Genomic DNA, 19,633 nt, shown 5'->3' with positions numbered 1-19,633 from the left:
TGAGCCGCCATGCCCCCACTCATGCTTTGTACGAATGTAGGCTTGGTTCACCTGTGCGGCAGAGACTCTGTCTCACCCGCCATGGTTGGATCAGCAAACCCTTACTGACTTGGCTGTCACATCAGGACAACACATTCAAGCACTAAAAATGTAAATTAGCCTATGCCCGTTTTACACCAACTTGGCCCCAGAATTTCACACTTTTGCATTTTATTTTACATCCTTGTCATAGAATTTCTCATAACTTGTACAGTATTATTATAGTCTGTTGCAACAACTCAGCAGTCATGATGAGAGGGCAACTTCAGGCCAGGTTGGAATAAAAAAGGTAGGAAACACATGTATTGCAACCTGTTGTGCCCCAATCAATGGACATTGTTTGTTATAAACAAGGAGAGTTCACTGGGCTTTATGGCATCTGTTAAATCTTGTATCTGCTATGCCAGGGTCCATGATAATGAAGGGAAGGAGGCCCATGCTGTTGATTAGTTTTCCTCAATTTTTCTTGGCCTTACTTCATCCCATTCTGAGATGGGATTAGGATGGTGATGATGATGATGATGATGATGTGATTCATGAATAAAACTGTTATAAGTGAAGATTATGTGCAATAACATTGGATTTCTGTTCACTGCTCCTGCAGAAAGAGATAAAAGGTGAACCCAAACTATTGAGAACACTAGTGAAGCTGACATTTGCTGACCCCAGAGTAGCTACCGGTGACAACAAACCCTCGGAGGCAGTGCTGCGTTCAGCCCTCCGCTGCTGTATAGGGCTGTGTCGGCTGTGGGAGGCTGGGGGGGCCTCATGGGAGTGGGTAGGCCCCCTTTGGGAACACTTCTCTCGGAGACTCAATGATTCATTTGTCTTGGCCGGTGTGACCATGGATGTCCTCACATCTCGCAGGTTAGATCAAGCTAAGTTAGGGTAGGTTTGATTAGGTGGGTGAGGTTAAATTAGGTTAGAGTAGAGTTGGTTAGGTTAAGTTAGGTTAAGTAATCCACCACCTTTGACCCTCCTCTCATTTCACTGATCCACCTGGTGAACAAGCCTACAGCTCCTGTTGTTCTCAAGAACTGTGCTTCTGTGCTTACACCCTGCAATGGTAAACTCTTTCACCTTTGTGTATCAACTTGTACCTTTCCTTCTTGCTGGAAGTTTGCTCTCACACAGCCACTCCCAAAGAAGGGTGACCATTCCCAGCCCTCCAACAATCGTCCAATTGCTTTAACATCCTGTGTCTCAAAAGTTTTCGAGTCTATTCTTAACAGCAAAATTTTAAAGCATCATTCCCATCACAACCTTGTTTCTGGTCGTCAGTATGGGTTCTGTCAGGGACACTCCACTGGCGATCTCACCTACCTTTCAGACTCTTGTTCATCCTTCTTTTGGGACTTTGGCAAAAGCTTTGCCATTGCACTTGATGTCTCAAAGACTTTTGATCGAGTCTGGCATAAATCCTTAATTTCCAAACTGCCCTCTTACGATTTCTATCCTTCTGTCTGTACCTTCGTCTATAGCGTCCTCTCAGCTCATTCTATAGCTGCTGTTGTAGATGGCCACTGTTTTTCTCCTAGATCTGTTATCAGTGGTGCTCTTCAGGGCTCTGTCCTGTCACCATCTCTCTTTGATTTATTCATCATTGATCTTCCAAGCTGTGCATCTAACCCTATCCACTCATACGCTGATGATTCCGCCCTTCACCTTTCCATTCGCTTCCCGCAATGTGCACTCAGCAGTTACCTCAGCAAACAAGGGATGAGACTATGGCACACCTAATGTCTGACTTGGCTCGTATTTCTGACTGGAGTAAGTAATCTTGTTTTTAATGCATCGAAGACTCAGTTCTTACACCTATCAGCCCAACAAAATCTTCGACAGGAGTACCCACTAATGTTTAATAATATTCAGCTCAATCCTGCATCATCCTTAAACATACTTGGGGTTTCATTTTCTCGGGACTCACCTTGGAAAGATCATATTACTTCTCTTGTAAAATATGTTTCCAAGACTTTAGGTGTACTAAGCTGACTCCATACCTTCTTTACCCCTGCATAATTGTTGACTTTGTACACAGGTTTTATTTGCCCCTGTGTGGAGTACAACTCTTGTGTGGGGAGGCTCCCCGTATACAGCTCTTCTCAATAGGGTGGAGTGCAAGGCTTTTCATCTCATTAACTCCCCTCCTCTTACTGGCTCCCTTCACCCTCTGTCTGTGTTGCACTGTTGCATCTTTATCTCTTTTCTGTTGCTACATCAATAGTCACTGCTTCTCTGAACTGTCTGCTTGCATCCCTCCACCTCTATGATGGGCTCATAGCTCCCATCTAGGAACAAACTCTCATCCCTTTTCTGTCCAGCTCTTTAATGTAAGAGTTTACCGTTACTCCCAGTCCTTCATTTATGCAACAAGTCAACTTTGGAACTGTCTTCCTTTGTCTGTTTCCTACTTCCTATGATATTCAGTCTTTCAGATGCAATGTGTTCAGGCATCTCAAAATAAATGGATCTTGAATTAGGCTCTCTCTAGCTTTTTTTTTTTTTTTTTTTTTTTTTTTTAAGGAACATTTTGCAGGCCCCTGGCCTTTTTTTTTTTTTTCCTTGCATTTAAAAAAAAAAAAAAAAAAAGTGGATAGAGTTGGTTCAGTCTAGCCTAATTTATGTTAGCTTATCCTTACTAGATATAGTAAAAACATCTAAAAGGTGACTTGTAATAAGATTTAATGTACTGCTTATTTATCTCAGTCTCTTCTTCCAGCCGGACTGTAAGAGGATGGCTGGAGGAGATCCGAGGCTGCAAACTGGACAACATTACACCAAAACATTCTTCATGGCAACTCTTTCTCACTGTCCTTGGTTAGTATGTTTTGTTGTTGTCCCAAGTTCATCTGAAGTGTGAACTCAGTGGACTGTAGGTAGACGCTGTCCTCGTCCACTCCACCATCATCCCTTTAAGATATACTGTTTGCTAGTAACTGAGGGACATTTGTATAACCAGGCAGTTGAGCCACTCAGTTATATCATTGCCACAAAATAAAAGCATCTTTCTGCAACAACCTTGATCAGCATCACATTCATGTACAGTCGGGATCAAAAGTCCTGTTTTTTTATCCATGAACTTTGAAAATTAGTCTTGTAATTCCACAGCAAGCTACACTGATGACAATAATCTGTGGCTAAAAGAAGTTATCTGTGTCACTTACATGTCATTACTCACACTTTTTTTTTTTAAATACATACAGAGAAAAGCTGAAGATGGTGACAGGACTTTTGATGCTGAGTGCAGTACCCCTTCCTATTTATGTGCCTTTTTCACTTTTTTGTCATTTCTCGTATTCGTCTCATTTCTTTATTATCATTTTCTTTTTTCTCCTTTTTTTTTTTTGTCATTCTTTTTCTTTCTCGTCAGCCTCACCCCGTCATGATTGTGGAGACTTGAATGGTGAGTTAATGAGTGTGTGGTCTAATTTGTTGGGCATGCTGTAGATTTGTTCCACCTCTGCCATATTTGTTTTCCTTTTTTCTTGCTCTCAGAACACTGCCTCATCCCACCTGCAAGCAGAAAAAGGAGGTGGGATGATGTTAATAATTATGATAATGATGGTGATAACGAAGATGTTTGCAGTGCGTGTGGTTGAAGATGGTGGTGGCAGAGGAGCAGGTGTGGGGTGGCGGCAGGTGCGGGGCCGGGTGTACTCCAGGTTTCATGGAAGAATGATGGCAGAGTTGAGTGCTACTGGACTCACACATGCCACCTCACTCTTCTTAACCCTTGCCATGTTTGCTGACACGCTTGATGTGGTGAGTATGCAAATTATTTGCCAGTCGACTCTTTTTATTCTGTTAGCTTAAATACTTTGAGAAGGTTGGGCCATGTGGAGAGAAAGGAGACTGACTGGGAGAATGTATGTGAGTGAAATGGAAGGGTAGACAATGAGATGTAGAGATAGGGTGGAGAGGTAGGTGAGGAAAGAGGGTGAGTTGGAGAGAGAGCAACCAGATGACAGAGGATAGGATGACATGGAAGTGAGTCATTTGTGGCCACCCCCTACAGAATGATGATGATGATGATGGACATTATTATTATTTTATTTATTTATTTGGTAATTAAGTCACATCAACCAGATTGAGTCTGTGTAGGTTTATGTCCAAAGGGTGGTTGGGATTTATTGCTCACGTAATGCCACTCAGGGATGTGTGAGGCTGGTCACTCTCTTCTTAAATGTCAGGACGAACTTGCCTAGCCCTGGGGTCCAATGCTTCTCATGGGGCAACACAGGATTAGATGATTTATTTATGTGTGATGACAGGAGTGAGAGAGAGAAAGACAGGTTTTGGGATGAGCTGGATGAAGCAGTGGGAGAAGTGCCCAGGAGCTGTAGTGTGATTGTAATGGGCAGTATAAATGGAAGTTTAGGGACTGGTCCTGAAGATGACATAATGGTTTGTAATGGAGTACCAGGAGAAAATGAAAATGGGAAGAGACTGAAGGGTATGTATCAGGAAAGGAGGTCATGCATTTGTAGCTCGTATTTCAGACACAAAAATGCTGATAAATATACAGTGTACAGAGGGAACAGGGATCGTGTTGAAAGGAGCCTGATTGATTACGTGCTTGTGGAGAGGTCGATGCTGGGAATGGTTGCTGATACAAGGGCTGTGAGTGGATGATGTGGAGGTCTATCGATCATATGATTGTGGTATACAAGATCAAGCTGAGAGGAGTTAGGTGAACCAGGAGAGAGAGAAGTCAGGGAGAAAGACTTAAAGCCGAGAAGCTGAGGATCAAAGAAATGGCAGATGAATATAGGACCAACGTAGGGGAGGAGTTGGAATCAGTGAATTGACGTAAAATTAATCTAGACAGCCTGTGGAATGCATATAGGTGATTGCTTAGTTAGGAATGCTAAAACAGTGTGTGGTGTGGCAAGAGTAACAACAAAGAAGAAAGGTACAGCATGGTGAGATGAAGAGGTTAAGAAAGCAGTGGAGGAAAAGAGGAAGAATTGGCTAGAGTAGTTACAGGACAGAGGTTCAATTGAAATAACTGAACATACTGAGAGCAAAAAGCTGTAAAGAGATTAGTGAAGAGGAAAAAGGAGGTACAGTACCCTCGCGTCCAGTACGGTGTTTTTGTCAGACAGTACTGCCGTACTGGACTAAATCCGTACTGGACAAACAACAGACCTTATGGGAAAAATGGATAATGTCAGACAAGCCTTGAAAGTCCCTCCTGAATTCAGCTTAACTATGTTTTGCAACAAATAAGATTTTACCAACCTTTAAGTTGAGTGGTGATGGGCTTGGAAGAGAAGGGGGAGGGGTATCCAAGGCTGTAGGAGGTCCTACTGACCCCCTGAAGGAGGGCCTTCAGGATCCCGAGGAGACTTCTCCTCCTCAACCTCCCTCATAAATCCCTCATAGTCACACACTGATATCGTTGTCTTCATCATCAGGGGAAATTGCAATACTGCAATGTGACTTGCGCACAGAATGTGGTGAATGTTTTTGGCATATCAGATAGAGCCAGGATTCTGGGGGCCTGAATGATGAGTGAATGGAAGTGTGGCCCATTGGACCAGGCAAACTTGGGCTGTATGGACGTTGCTACTCCTCACCCTGCCGTAGGGTAGGAAAGGAGGTCCGGATGATAATGATGATGATGTGGATGATGATGATGATGATGATGACGATGACGACGACGAATATAACGATGATGATGATGGTAATGATGATGTCTTTATTTATTTGGCTGATAGGTGGTATTAATAGTTTAAGTATCTATGTTTATGCCTGTGAGATGCAGTCAGGATTCTGGGAGCTTGAATAGGTGAGTGAATGAGAGTTTGGCCCAGTTATTGTAATTGGGTAGACTTTTGGTTAGTTTCTCCATCCATTATGTTTTTTTCTTGCTTTCTGGACTCTCCTTCACCCCATCCATAGGTTGGAAAAGAGGTTTGGAGGGTGATGATGATGAGTATGTGGTACAGAAAAACAATCTGTTTGAATTAGTGAGTCTGGTGGGAGAGTGAGTCAGTTTATATTGTTTATATTCTGGTGTTAATCTCGTGCATACTAAGCAACATTCAAGATGGAGATATGATCTTTTTAACGTAGGTAGAGGCCACTAGGCTTCCTGTCTGTCATACACAGTGATTCATTGTTTAGTACAGTAGCTACATTGTTTTAACTTCAGAGCAACAAGCTGTGTGAACTACTGAGCCTAGTGGGTGAGCAACGCAGTGGTAGCCGTACTCGGGTTGTGTGGCGCAGTTTCCTGGCAACAGCCCTGGTTCTGCTGGGGACTGGGGCGGACCTACAACACTTAGCATCAAAGTTTATCCCAATGGTCACTGCTGTTGCCTCACAGTATGCTATGGCAAGGGACCCCACCACAAGGAGGTGAAGCTAACTTACTCACAGAATACACTTACACACATTGATTAATTTTGTTTTGTTTATAAAGGCTCCAACATGCTTGCATGAATTGCTCTTCATCACCAGATGGCTGCTGTCCATGCTGCTTGGTCTCTGGCAGCCACCCTATTCAATCCCTTATCCCTGAGGCCACACTATTGAACCTCGTCTCAGGTCTTTTTTGGTCTGCTTCTTGCAACTCTACCCCCAAGAGACTCACCAGCAAGATCAATCCTGTCATGCCTGACAGCCCCCACATGCACTCCCAAACACACTGCACACATGAAATTGTCATTGTACATCTCTTATACACCCACTTATCACAAACACTGCACAAACCACATATGCCCACTCTCCCTCTTCTTTGACAGCACTGCCACCAGCCCTAGATATCATCACCTTTGTTTTATCTTCATTTACTTTCAAGCCCTTGTGCTTTATCTGCATTTACTTTCAAGGTCTTGTGCCCCATACCATATCTCTACTTCCAAAATCGTTTCTCCTCCTCCCTTTCTTTCCATGCAATCAGCACCAAATCATCGGCTCCCTTCAACCTCTGTCTCTTTGCCGCACTGTTGCATCTTTATCTCTTTTCTATTGCTACGTCAATTGTCACTGCTCCTCTGAACTGTCTGCTTGCATCCCTCCACCTCTACGACAGGCACGTAGCACCCATCTGGCAACAAACTGTCATCCCTTTTCTGTCCAACTCTCTAATGCAAGAGTTAACTGTTACTCCCAGTCCATCATTTATGCAACAGGTCAACTTTGGAACTATCTCCCTCTGTATTTCCCGCTTCCTATGATTTCCAGTCTTTCAAACACAGTGTGTCCAGGCATCTCGATATGATTGGATCTTGAATTTGGCTCTCTTGTATTGTTTTTGTTTTTTTCTTGGAAGGAACAGTTTGTGGGCTGCTGGCCTTTGGTTCCTTCATCCTAGCATTAAAAAAAAAAAAAAAAAAAAAAAAAAAAAAAAAAAAAAATCTGAAGTCACGTGAGACAGTTTCAAACACCTGGACAAACAGTAAGGGGTTCAAGGCTGACCCCTGATGCACACCAAACATTCATGGAAAACTCATCACTCAAGTCTCCATTCACTCTTACCACATACTACACACGTAGCCATAACCACTCTAACCAGCCACTCCTCAACCAAAATCTTGTTGCCACTTCGCCATTCCCCTAGGGACTCTGTCAGACACCTTCACGGTATCAACAAAAACACAAGCACAGATCTCTTTTCTTTCCTGTGTATTTTTCCTGAAGCTGTCTGACAATGAATGTGGCATCAGTGGTCCCTTTGCCTGTCATAAACCCAAACTGCATCTCATCAATAGTTGCTTTTTCTCTAATCATACCTTCAAGAATTCTCCCTTACCTTCATTATCTGGTCCAGTGATTTTTTATGCGTCTATAATATCCTCTTTCCAGGGCATCAGCCTTCCCCTTGTTTAGTTTACAGTTACAATTTTCAGCCAATCATCTAGGACAACACACTCGTATATAAATCGTATTTATCAAGTCGGTAACAGACCACACTCCTATATCTCCTGAGGCCTTTAGCATTTCAACAGTCAACCCAGACACACCTGCCACCTTCCCCACCTGCATCCTGGGTATTGCCCTGCTCACAGTAGCAGCATCAATCAAAAGCAAAGAGCCAAACACTGGATCCGATCCTCGGACTCCAAACCTTCCACGTTCCAGTCAGACTCCTTATTCAGCAACTGGTTATAGTGCTCTCTCTAGGCATCTTTAATATCATCACTGTTGATTACTGTACTACCTTTCTGTCATCATTCTTCACACACCACACCTGTGGTGTCGCTGTTTTCTCATTTCACATGATTTGCCACTGTATCATATTCTTCCTCTTAGCACTTTTTAGGTTATCCAGTGGGCCACCCCGGCCCACCCCTATCAGTTCACTGTCATCTTCCAAGGTGAAGGTATGTCTGTTTGCTCCTGCTAACTTCAGCCACTTTTTTATCCCCATGCAAAGGGCCCTGTGACCTTTACCCCCTACTAAACCTCGTGTGGAAAGAGGTAAAGGGCTGACAATTGAAAGAGAGTGACTACGATCTTTCTGTTGAGTAAAACAGTGCAAGTGGAATTGTAAATATGTGTAAATAATGTGTAAACAGCAAGTAAAGCAATGAATGTAATATAAGTGAACAGTGGAAAATAGTTTTATAAGTTACTTCAAGTGACAGTGCATAACACAGTGTAAATAAAATAGAAATGTAAATAATGTAAATAAAATAGAGAACGTACATAGAAATGTAAATGAGTAGTATTATAAGAATACGAGTATATATACTAGGAGTAATGAAAGTGAAAGTTTCACTCTAGCATGTATGAATACTATGAGTTATGAGAGTGAAGGTGAAAGTGACATTTACTCTCATTGCTACTATACAGGACGAGAAAGTGAATGCTACGTATTTTACTGAAAGAAATTGAATGCCTACAGTGACAGTAAACTACTATTACTGAAGGAAACTTACGGATAAAGGCTGTAGATATATATAAGTGTTATATAGTAATAGAAATATAAACTGTGAGTGTTTTTATGAATAATAAATGACAACACCAGCGGCGAACTAGTGCAAGTGGGAAGGTCATACGCCCTCGTAATTTTCATTGCTTTCACAGTGTTTTTTTTTTTTGGAATATGGATTCCAAACTATTTGAGAATCATAGAATATTGTTTCTAGTGATAATATCAGGCTGTGGTAATCATATTACGGGTTGTCGGGAAGTGTAAAGTGGAGACTTCATTACCCAACTTCAGAGGTCTCCACAAGTCCTACGGTACTTCACGAAGGCTCAACAAACACCCAAGGAGAAAGCTGAAGGTATGTGCCATAAGCATATTTGATTTTAATATTCTAGGACTAATAACTGATTTTTGGCAAATATTTTTAGAGAGTCTGTCGGAGCGCGAATATGCCCGTGGGTGCTGCAAGAAAAAGCAAATCAAGCCCGCGGTTAAAGGGTTAAAAGACAAGAGGTCATAGTCAGAAGGAAATGCAGACAAAGGAATATAGTTCCAGAGTTGGCCAGTTGTTTACATGAAGGACTGGGAGTATTAGTTAAATCTTGCATTAGAAGAGGTGAGACTTTGCTGCCAGACAGGTGCCTGATGGGTGCTACATGCCTGCGGTAATGGAGGAGGAATGCAAGCAGACAGTTCAGAAAAGCAATGGCCATTGAAGTAGTGACAAAAGAGAGATAAGATGCATCAGTGCAGCTAAGAGACAGAGGTTGAAGGGAGTTAGTAAGAGGAGGAGAGTTAATGAGATGAAAAGCCTTTGACTCCGCTGTATAAGAAGAGCTGTATGTGGGGAACTCTCCCACACATAAGAGTTATATTCTACACAGGGGTGAATAAATCACTGTATAAAGTTGACAGATTTGTGGGGTGAAGGAAATACAGAGTCTGCTTATTGCACCTAGTCACTTGGAAGCAGATTTCGCAAGAGAGTATAATAATATCTTTCCATGACAAATCTTGAGAGATTGAAACCCCAAGTACAGTAAGCTCTCATTTATCCGGTGTAATTCAGCCAAGCCCTACACTGACTAAAGTGAAATGCTGGATAATGCATAATACTATACACCCCTCTCAGCTCAACATTCATCATTGAGCTGGATATTATGTTACTATCCATCTCCATTCTAAGTCCTAAAAACTTTCTCATGATGAAGGTTAAGCATAAAATATGGTGCAGTAATGATACAGTACAGTAATATAGTACATGTGTACTACTGTATGTACTTACCAAGTGTGGCATTGATGGAGAGTAGAGTTGTACACCATGCACCACAGGCAGTTGTAATTTCAAGATCACAATAGAGCGTAAGGACACGAAAACTGACAGGCCATAAGCTTTGCAACAACAGTGAACGTAGGACGCCATTCCGCCACAGAGTTAGTCACAGCACTAGGGTTTCGTGACTGCCTGGTCAGAAGAGTGGAGCGCACAGATTCGTCTTTACTATATGAGATCCGTGGGTGAGATGGGAGCACGACGATATGTTTGGTGTGCCAGGTGAGCCGTTCCTGCGTCGGATTCTGATTGGCTGGCATGTAGCGGCTGTTCTCATTGGCTGTTGTGTTTCAGGGTTATCCTGGGTGCCAATGGGCTTCCGCTTATGAGCCGGTTGATACGCCTTGACACTGGATATTGCATAGAACTGCCAGTTAGGTCCTGTTTCGGCACCAGATGTTACATAATTTCCCTGGATATTGCTTTAATAGAGCTGAACTCTGGATATTGCATTGGGCCGGATATTGCGGCGATATCTAATCGAGAGTTTACTGTATATTCAAAGATGATGCAGAATTGAGTTGAATAAAGTACCTGTATTGTTAAATATTAACAGATATTTGTGTGGAAGATTGTGGTGGGTCGAAAGATGTAGAAATTGAGTTTTGAATGCATTAAAAATAACAAAGTAACTTTTACTCCAGTCAGATAGATGAGCCAGGTCAGAAATTAGGTGTGCCATAGCCTCATTCCATGTTTGTTGAAGTAACTACCATGATGGATGTTTCTGAGAGTGAATGGGAAGGTGAAGGGTGAAGTCATTATCATAAGTGTGGATAGGATTAGATGTACATCTCAGAATTATTATTAATATTATTATTATTATTGTGTGGATGCGCACCATCCACTCACTTGATGAAATGTTGCTCTCAGATGGTTGCCCTGTCCTCTCTTCCTTCCTTCCTTTCCTTCTTTCCTCTTATGTCATTCTTTCCTTCAAGCTTTCCCCCTTCTTCTGTCTGTGGGTGACTCTGCACTGAGTGGCAAGCCTGGGTGGTAGCCCTATAACCAAACTATGGTGCCTGGTGGTTGAGTGGGTAATTAAGGTGCTCCAACTGGATTGAGCCTGTTTCAGTTCATATCCAAGGGGTAGTTGGGGTTTCGCATGTAATGCCACTCAAGGATGAGTGAGGCTGGTCACTCATCTTAAATGCCAGGACCAACTTGCCTGGTCCTGGGCTCCTATGCTTCTTATGGGACAACACAGGATTAGATGATGATGATTATCATCATCATTGTCATCATCATCATAATGATTGATTAATTTTCCTTATCTTTGCAGGGAGGTGGGCCAGCTGCTGGTATTGTATGCAGAGGGAGTCACGGAAGTGTTTGAGTCAAGTGTGGGCGTCTCTCACTCACAACACTTACTCCTTTGTTAGTATATGCATGATTTTTTTTTTTTTTTTTATAATGTGAGGAAGAAGGAACCAAAGGCTAGGAGATTGCAGCCTTATCAGTGACCTTGTGTAAATCTGTTGGATGACGTGGGGCAGCTTTTCCATAGACATTTGGCCTAAAGCGCCGTGGTTGGGTTTTACCATGCAGGTGCTGTTGCACCAGTGTTGCCTACATTTACTTGGATGCTCCAGCAGCACTCAACCTTTGTCCTACCATAGGTCCAGCTTGTCCTTGACAGTTTTATACTGTATAAGCCTGTTTGATGACACGGTGCATAAAACACTCCTTATTTTACACATATAAAATTTCATTGTTCACAGTATTACAGTACTTAATGTTTCTATTGGTTGAAAACAGGACCTCATTCAGGGTGCTGTGAGGTGAAAGTGTGTTCAGTGGTCAGTGTTGTCACCAAAACCGCGACTTTGGCAGCTATCTTGGCATGAGTGTGAATAACTCGGTGAAGTGTATTACCAGACTCCCTGCACAAGCACACATAGACTATGCGCAATTTTACACTCTCCCAGCAACATCATGCCACCAATATATTTTGTGTAGCATTGGCCACATACTAAATCCTTGTGTTATAGTGGCAGATAACGGACAGACATGCATGGTAAAGGAAATATTGCTCCCTGTGGATGAACAGAGTGTGAATATAGACACACGATGAAATAGTACAATGTATCTGGAGCTAAGGAGCTTTGAATGTGCAATACTTGTATGAAAACTAATGTATGAATGTTTTAAAGAGAATTTATTATACAATGATCAATGTTTGTGGATGTTGTGTCACAACTGTCCAGACTAATGAAATAGCACCTCGAAGAAAGAGACCGTTTGTGGACTGAACATCCATAACATGGTTATTTCATCATCATCATCCGGAAATACCAAGGGCAGGGTGAGTAGCAGCAATGTCCAGATAGAACAAACTTGCCCAATCCAAATAGGCCACACATCCATTCATTCATCATTCAACCCCACGGAATCCTGGCTCTACCGGATATGCCAAAAACATTCACCACATTCTGCAGCTTCACACAAACGTATCCAATTCGTTATTTCAATTATTATAATACAAGATATGCATTCATTATGCAAATCCAGTATCTCATTACCTCTGCGTGATCCATCAGTATGATGACTGCGTAACATTCTCGCATAACAGGCCAATAGCTGTCCAGCACTCAAAGGAGCTATAATCCTATGCAACAGGACGTCTACTTATACCATGGTTTGCTAATATAATGACTGTTTTTCCTCACAATAAAACAGACTGGCTGATGCACAACATGGCATGACCATTGGGTCACATGCATAATCATGAATCATTTATGGTCATCCTGGTTCAGCCACAAAAATGTTACAGCAGTTGAGTCGCACACTCACTAGACTCAGGTGAACCACGTTTCGAGACATCAGACATCACACCTGCTAACATTTATGCTCAACTATAGTTGTTCACCACGTTGTATGACGAACATTAAGTCTCCAAAATTCATCCAATACTTGTTATTGCATACGGAGTTACAGATCACCTCAGAACATATGTAAAATCACACCCTTCATCATTCTAAACGAGACACGACAAAGTTTCTATACATGCTCCCCCACTACCTGTCCCCCCTCCCCTCCATTCCACATCACCTCACAATTATCTCCTGTCAGTGGAACGATGAGATCCAATGGCATTACTATTAGTTTTTCTCTTTACCTTCCACTGTACATGTGTGGAAAACACTTGCATTTACAGACAGAGTATGACTTGACAGAACATTTTTTCTGTGGGTACTAGATACTGTAGCAGAGGGGAAACTCTGCCGGGTCTGCCTATTGACTACTATAACTACGATGTAAACAAACACAGTGGTACCACATTTCACCAAGCACACCATTCGTTGTTAGAAAGGTTTTTGGCAAGGTGCCAGAAGGAGCAGGAAGAATTCGATTTGGAGAGTCAAGAGCATTTAGTACGGATGAAATTATTTTTAGCAGAGTGAAGAACAGACTTAGCACGATTCTGGGCAGAAACATGAAAATGACGTGATTCAGGGATGGGTTGGCTCTGGTACCTTTTATAGGCCCTCTTCTTGTTGCGGACAGCATTAGAGCAAGCGTGATTAAACCAAAGCCTTCTTGCATTAGTCAGAGGATATGAGAAAGGAATGTATGCTTCCATGCCCGAGAGAATGACCTCCGTAATGCACAAGGCACACTCAGATGGCTCCCAGCTGTGGAAGCAATATTCTTTCCAATGAAATTCAAAGAAGTCCTGCCAGAGGGCCTCCCAATCCGCAGCTCCAAAGTGCCACAGTCGACGTTTCTTTGGAGGGTCCACAGGCCGTACTGGAGCTATAGGACAGATTAAGGCAATGAGGTTGTGATCGGAGGAGCCCAACGGAGAGAAAAGATTAACAGTGTTAACAGAAGAATTAGTTGTAAGGAAGCGGTCATGTATGTTGTAGTTCTCTCCAAGGCGGTCAGGGATACGGGTAGGGTGCTGTACAGACTTCATAGACTAAGGAAGCTCCTGCCATCTCTTCTTTACCAGTTCATTTCTTATGTTTTCTGAAGAGTACAATGTTTTATGGTAGTTAAATATTGGTAGTAAAGATGGGTGACATCTGATAGGTTTGACCTGTACAGAGATGAGGATGGACATGGATGTGCTGAATTTGAAGTGAGCAGATGAGAAATTGTTTAAGAATTAAATTTATCAGTGCTGTGTTTTATGAGGGGAGATTGAATGGACCACCAGTTGGAGAGAATGGATGAGAAAAATTGTATGAAAAATATGAATGTGGATGGGGAGGGTGGAACACCAAAAGGCAGACCTAAGAGATGATGTAGTATAGGTATTTCACTGTTATTAGAGAGTTGGTGCAGAACAGAACAGGGTGAAGGAGTGCCATCAGAACCTGCCTCACGTACACCACATGGCTAACAGTAATAAAGCTGAAAATTTTTGCGGTGATGGCTGATGGTGGTGATGGTGATGAATAATTAATACCAGTAACATGCAGCAAGGCTTCTGCAGATGATGGTGTGGCCAGTATATTGCCCCATGCTGGGAGCTCTGAAGTGAAAATGGTGATGATAATGATGATGATGATGATGATGAATATTTAATATCAGTAACATGCAGTGTGACTCCTGCAGGTTGTGGCATGTCAGGTGTGTTGCCTCAAGCAGGGATCCATGAGATGAAGGCAGTGTTGGGAATGATCAACGCTGCACTGACCAAGGTGCTCTCACTCATTGCACCAACACACACGCCACACGGTCAGTACACTGTAGCATGTTCTAACCTGAGAGACTTCCCTGGCTCCTTTCCAGCTTGGTTAAGGGCTAGGTGTACTCATCTATCTATCTGTCTATTGCCAGATGCCTCAATCCCATTTGGGGTGGCCACAAACTAATCGCCTCCACGTCGCCCTGTCCCCCACCATTTCACTGCCCTGCTTCCAACTCACACCCCCCTCTCTCATATACCTCTCCATCTCATCCTTGGCCTCCCCCTCCCTCTTCCCCCCTCCACCTCACTCACATACACTCTCTTCGTCAGTCTTTCACCCTCCATCCTCTCCACATGGCCAAACCACCTCAGTGTATTCCTCCTAACGCTTCCTATCACATCCACACCACAACGCTCCTTTATATCCTCATTTGTCAGCCTGTCTCACCATGTGACTCCACAGGCCCCTCTTAAATAACTTATTTCCACTGCTCTCACTCTTGACTTGTGTCCTTCCAGCAACGTCCAAGCTTCACTTCCATATGTTAGAGTTGGTATCAAAATACTGTCATGTAGTAACTTTTTCACTTCCATGCTCACTTCCCTGCTTCTTATCACTGCTTTCAAAGAACCAGCAACCTTTCTTCCCTGCTGTACCCTTTCAAGCACTTCATCCTCCAAACCTCCATCCTTACTCATCACACTACCCAAGTACTTAAACGTACTCACATTTTCCAATTCCTCACCATCCAACCTCGCTGATGCATGCAAGCATGTTGGGGCCTTTATAAAGGAGATGAAATGAACTCTTTCCATGAGTAGGGAAAAAAAAATGATGATGATGATGATGATAATTATGATGGTGTTGTTTGTGCTGTTTGTGTTAAGAGGTGGTGTGAATGAGGTACTGGATGTTGTGTGGTGAGGATTTATCCCATTCTTGTGATCATACTCTCACACTCTGTGTGTGGGTAAGGTGACTGCCAGCCTCACCTGCCTCTCCTTTTCATGATTTGTCTTCTTTTATCTTTTTCTTATTTTTTCTCATTCTGAGCTTTCTGGACCCTAACCAACCACATCTTTGGGTGAAAAAAGATGTCAGTATAATGTTGGTGATTCTTATTATTCTTTTTTTCTTTTTTACTGTCTTTTGTTCTTTCTTTACTTATTTACTTATTTTTTAATGTTTATGGTTTATTTACCTAATTTTTAATGTTTATGCCAGGAGGTGGTGTGAGTGAGGTAGTTAGTGTTGTGTGGAAGGAGTTTGTGCCATTTCTGCGCTCCCACTCCCACACCCAGACCTCGCCTCGCACCTTGGGAGAGGTGTCTGCCTGCCTCACCCTCTGCCTTGCTTGCCTTGCCCCCCTCATGTCATCGTCACACTCACTGCCTAAGGATGCTGCCCAGACACTACTCTTGCACTTCCTCACCAATGAAGCCGTCAACCCTCTGTGAGTGAAGTAGTACAAATCCCTGTTGTATTTTGCCATTTTCATGTTTTTTGCCATTAACCCATTAGCTCCCAGGGTTCCTGTATGAGAGATTGTGCTAGAAGGCTGCTGAGCATACTGCCCTCCACCTACTGGCTCATAGTCGTGAAGTTCATTGATCCCTACCCCGAGGTTCCCCTCCTTTATGAACTTTTGAAAATGCCCAGTTCCATCCTATACTGAGGACATTGGACATAAATGGGTTAAAGAAACTGATAGATTTGCTAGTGCCTAACCCATTAGCTCTCAGGGTTCCTGTGTGAGGGATTGAGCTGGAAGGATACTAAGCTTACTGCCCTCCAGCTCCCAGCTCATAGTTGTGAAGCTCACAGGTCCCTACAATGGAGTTCCCTTCTTTATTATCCATGCATCATCCAATCCTACGTTGCCCCATGAGGATCATAGGAGCCCGGGGCTAGGCAAGTTGGTCCTGACATTTAACTTTTGAAAATGCCTAGTTCCATCCTATACTGAGGACACCAGGTGTAAATGGGTAATCTGCAATGATTGAAAGCCATCCATCCATCCATCATCCAGTTCTATGTTGCCCCATGAGGAGTGTAAAAGCCTGTTGCTAGGCAAATTGGACCTGACATTTAAGATGAGGGTGACCAGCCTTACTCGTCCCTGAGTGGCATTATGTGCATTAGGAGAAATACTCTTAAGATGGTTTGGTCTTGTGGGGAGGATGGCGATTGAGATGCTGCCTTGAAGAGTGTATGTGAGTGATGTGGAGGGGGTTACAGGGAAAAGGAAACTGAGGATGAGATGCAGTGATAGGGTGGAGAAGTATATGAATGAGAAGGGGGTGTGAGTTGGAGGGAGTGCAGGCAAATGGCAGAGGGCAATGTGACATGGGGTGGAGAGGCTTAGAAAGAAGGGGGTGTGAGTTGTAGAGTGGGCAATGAAATAGCAGAGGGCATGGTGACAATGAGACATTTTGTTTGTGGCCATCCCTTATGCAATTAAGGTGTCTGGCTGTAGTTAGATAAATAGAAGTCCACACAAAATTGTAGAAAAATTGCATATTAAAGCTCCATTCTTTTCTCTAAAGCTGGTCTACCCGTTTTATCCAATTGACAGTACAAGTTGCTTGGAAAGAATTGTAATAATTTAGAAGACTTACTTCATATGTAATGAGGACTGCCTGTAGCGCTGGAGTGAAAGAAACTTGTTTAAGGTAAGGGTGAACACTGTGGGAGTATTTCATGTTACTGTTGCATTATATCATCTTTACACAGTGAGATATGTTAAGTTCAGTAATCATTCAATTATCTGGTGTATTTCAGCCAACCCACATGCCAGATATTGCATCGTTACACCAATTGGTGATCCATTTGATGTTGAGCAGGATAATATGTCACGACCCTAAGCTGTCCATCTCGACCCTCTATCCTAAAAACTTTCCAAGAATATTACCCATGAGAAAGATTAAGTCAGGCATAAAATACAATACTGTACAGTATTGATACAGTACCTGTAGTACAGTAATTCAGTACATGTCAATCATACTGTGCTTGCCTAGTGTTGGCATTGATGGAGGGCAGAGTAGTACCCTGTGCAGTTCAGTGCACTTAATCCCATGTGGTCTAGTGGTGAATGGCTTCCTCAAAGATTACTCCAGCTAATTCACAGCACTGGGGTGTAGCCACTGTGTGGGTCACAAATGCTCATCACATAGATACGTCCTCACTATACAGTGTCCACGGGAGAGAATGAGAGAGTGATGATAGGTTTGATGCGTTGGGTAGGCTGCTTCCGCAGAGCATTGTGATTGGCATGTTGCAGGGTCTGTCTGTGCACCGATTGGGTCCAGTGTCTGAGCTGGGTGATTCACATCACCACTAGAAAATGCATAGTACCACCAGTTGTTTCCCATTCCTTAGCTGGATATTGTCTAATTTCATTGGATATTGTTTTCGCAGAGCCGAGTGAAAAGCGCCGGATGTTACGTTGGGCCAGATATTGTGATGATGGACAGTTGAGAGATTACTGCACTGTAGTTTTGTTTTATTGTTTATCCGGATATGAACTCAGTGAAATGCTGGCCAAAGTTGCCTTTTTCTGCAGTCCACCTTCCTTTTTTTGAGGGATAAGGAGGGAGTTGGGGAAGGTTTGTATAACCTTGCAGCAGAGCCTCTTGCTTACATCAGTGCTACCACAGAAAGGCAATTCTTTCCCTCACCATAAAAGATATTGTACTCTAAAGGTGTAATATATGTAATGAACTGGTTTAGAAAAAGTGCCACAGAGCCATTGATGCCACCTGGAATACAGATCCCTGTCTCCATGCCATGTTTGTACTACTTGTCATTGCGGCTAGAGCACTGTAAGGGGATGATTTGCCTTTACTTGGAGAGGAAAATTAAACGTGACGATACACACACATACACACATACTCACGCACAGGCTTCTAGAACATTTCAACAACAGTGTAACACATGTGACATGACCCCTGCTACACCAGAATTTAGGAAGCAGAGCTCAGAAGAAGGTTAGCTATAGAACCAACAGGTAGTGGAGAGAGTTTAAGTTATATTAGATTTGGGTGGATTAGATTTGGATAGATTAACTCTTTAACTCTCACGGTTTTCATATTTGTTTGACGTGTATGATCTACTTACACCCCCTCACGTTTTCATATGCATTTAGGCATGTATGAACCACTGGATGAAAAACCACGAGAAAGAAAAGGCATATGATCTGCTTTCATACGCCTTATAGGCTTTTATGCGTGACAGTGGTGTGCCTAACTTTAAACATGTGTCTTGCTGGTCCAAGTCGCAAGTGAGTCTTTTACTTTTTGTGGATAATGTACAGTACAGGCATTACAAAAAATCTTGCTTTGATTAGGACCAGAATATTGTATTATAGCAAATTTTCATGTGCTCTATACACTTAATCAAAGACTGCATAATATATGATTATATTACTTTGATGTCAAGCAGAAGAGAGATTGTATTTAATATAATGACAATTTACATCCTCAAAAAGTTCCTATTTCTTTGTGAATGAACACAATATAGTATTCACACGCTTATTGCTATGTAAATTTATTAGTTTACAAATTTACAGCCCGAGAATAAAAGAAAGCTTCACCTTTTGGTTTTCCAGTGCAACAAAAGAATAATTGGTATTTGTATTAGGACCTGTTCTGTAATGAAAAGTATAAACCATACTTTCAGCATGGGGGAAATATCTGGCAGGGCCAAAACCGGGAAGGGGAGTTGGGGTGTGTGGGCCAGGTT

General features: G+C 42.6%; 1 protein-coding gene across 1 annotated transcript in view; it reads left to right on the top strand.

The window, feature by feature from the left end:
* The window catches only part of LOC145415543 (protein MMS22-like), a 51,296-nt gene that overhangs the window by 13,657 nt on the left and 18,006 nt on the right, over nt 1-19,633 (top strand). Inside the window, exons 7-13 of the mRNA XM_080284766.1 lie at nt 648-906; nt 2,759-2,856; nt 3,626-3,801; nt 6,197-6,402; nt 11,536-11,630; nt 14,817-14,939; nt 16,118-16,346. Of these exons, the coding sequence (XP_080140892.1) occupies nt 648-906; nt 2,759-2,856; nt 3,626-3,801; nt 6,197-6,402; nt 11,536-11,630; nt 14,817-14,939; nt 16,118-16,346 (1,186 nt within the window). The remainder of the gene's footprint in view (nt 1-647; nt 907-2,758; nt 2,857-3,625; nt 3,802-6,196; nt 6,403-11,535; nt 11,631-14,816; nt 14,940-16,117; nt 16,347-19,633) is intronic.

The sequence above is a fragment of the Coenobita brevimanus genome, chromosome 103 (genome assembly GCF_032717465.1).
Source record: "Coenobita brevimanus isolate Jiangsu-jjx chromosome 103, ASM3271746v2, whole genome shotgun sequence".
Taxonomy (NCBI): Eukaryota; Metazoa; Arthropoda; class Malacostraca; order Decapoda; family Coenobitidae; genus Coenobita; species Coenobita brevimanus.
The sequence above is the reverse complement of the archived record's forward strand: the minus strand, read 5'-3'. Positions and strand labels throughout refer to the sequence as shown.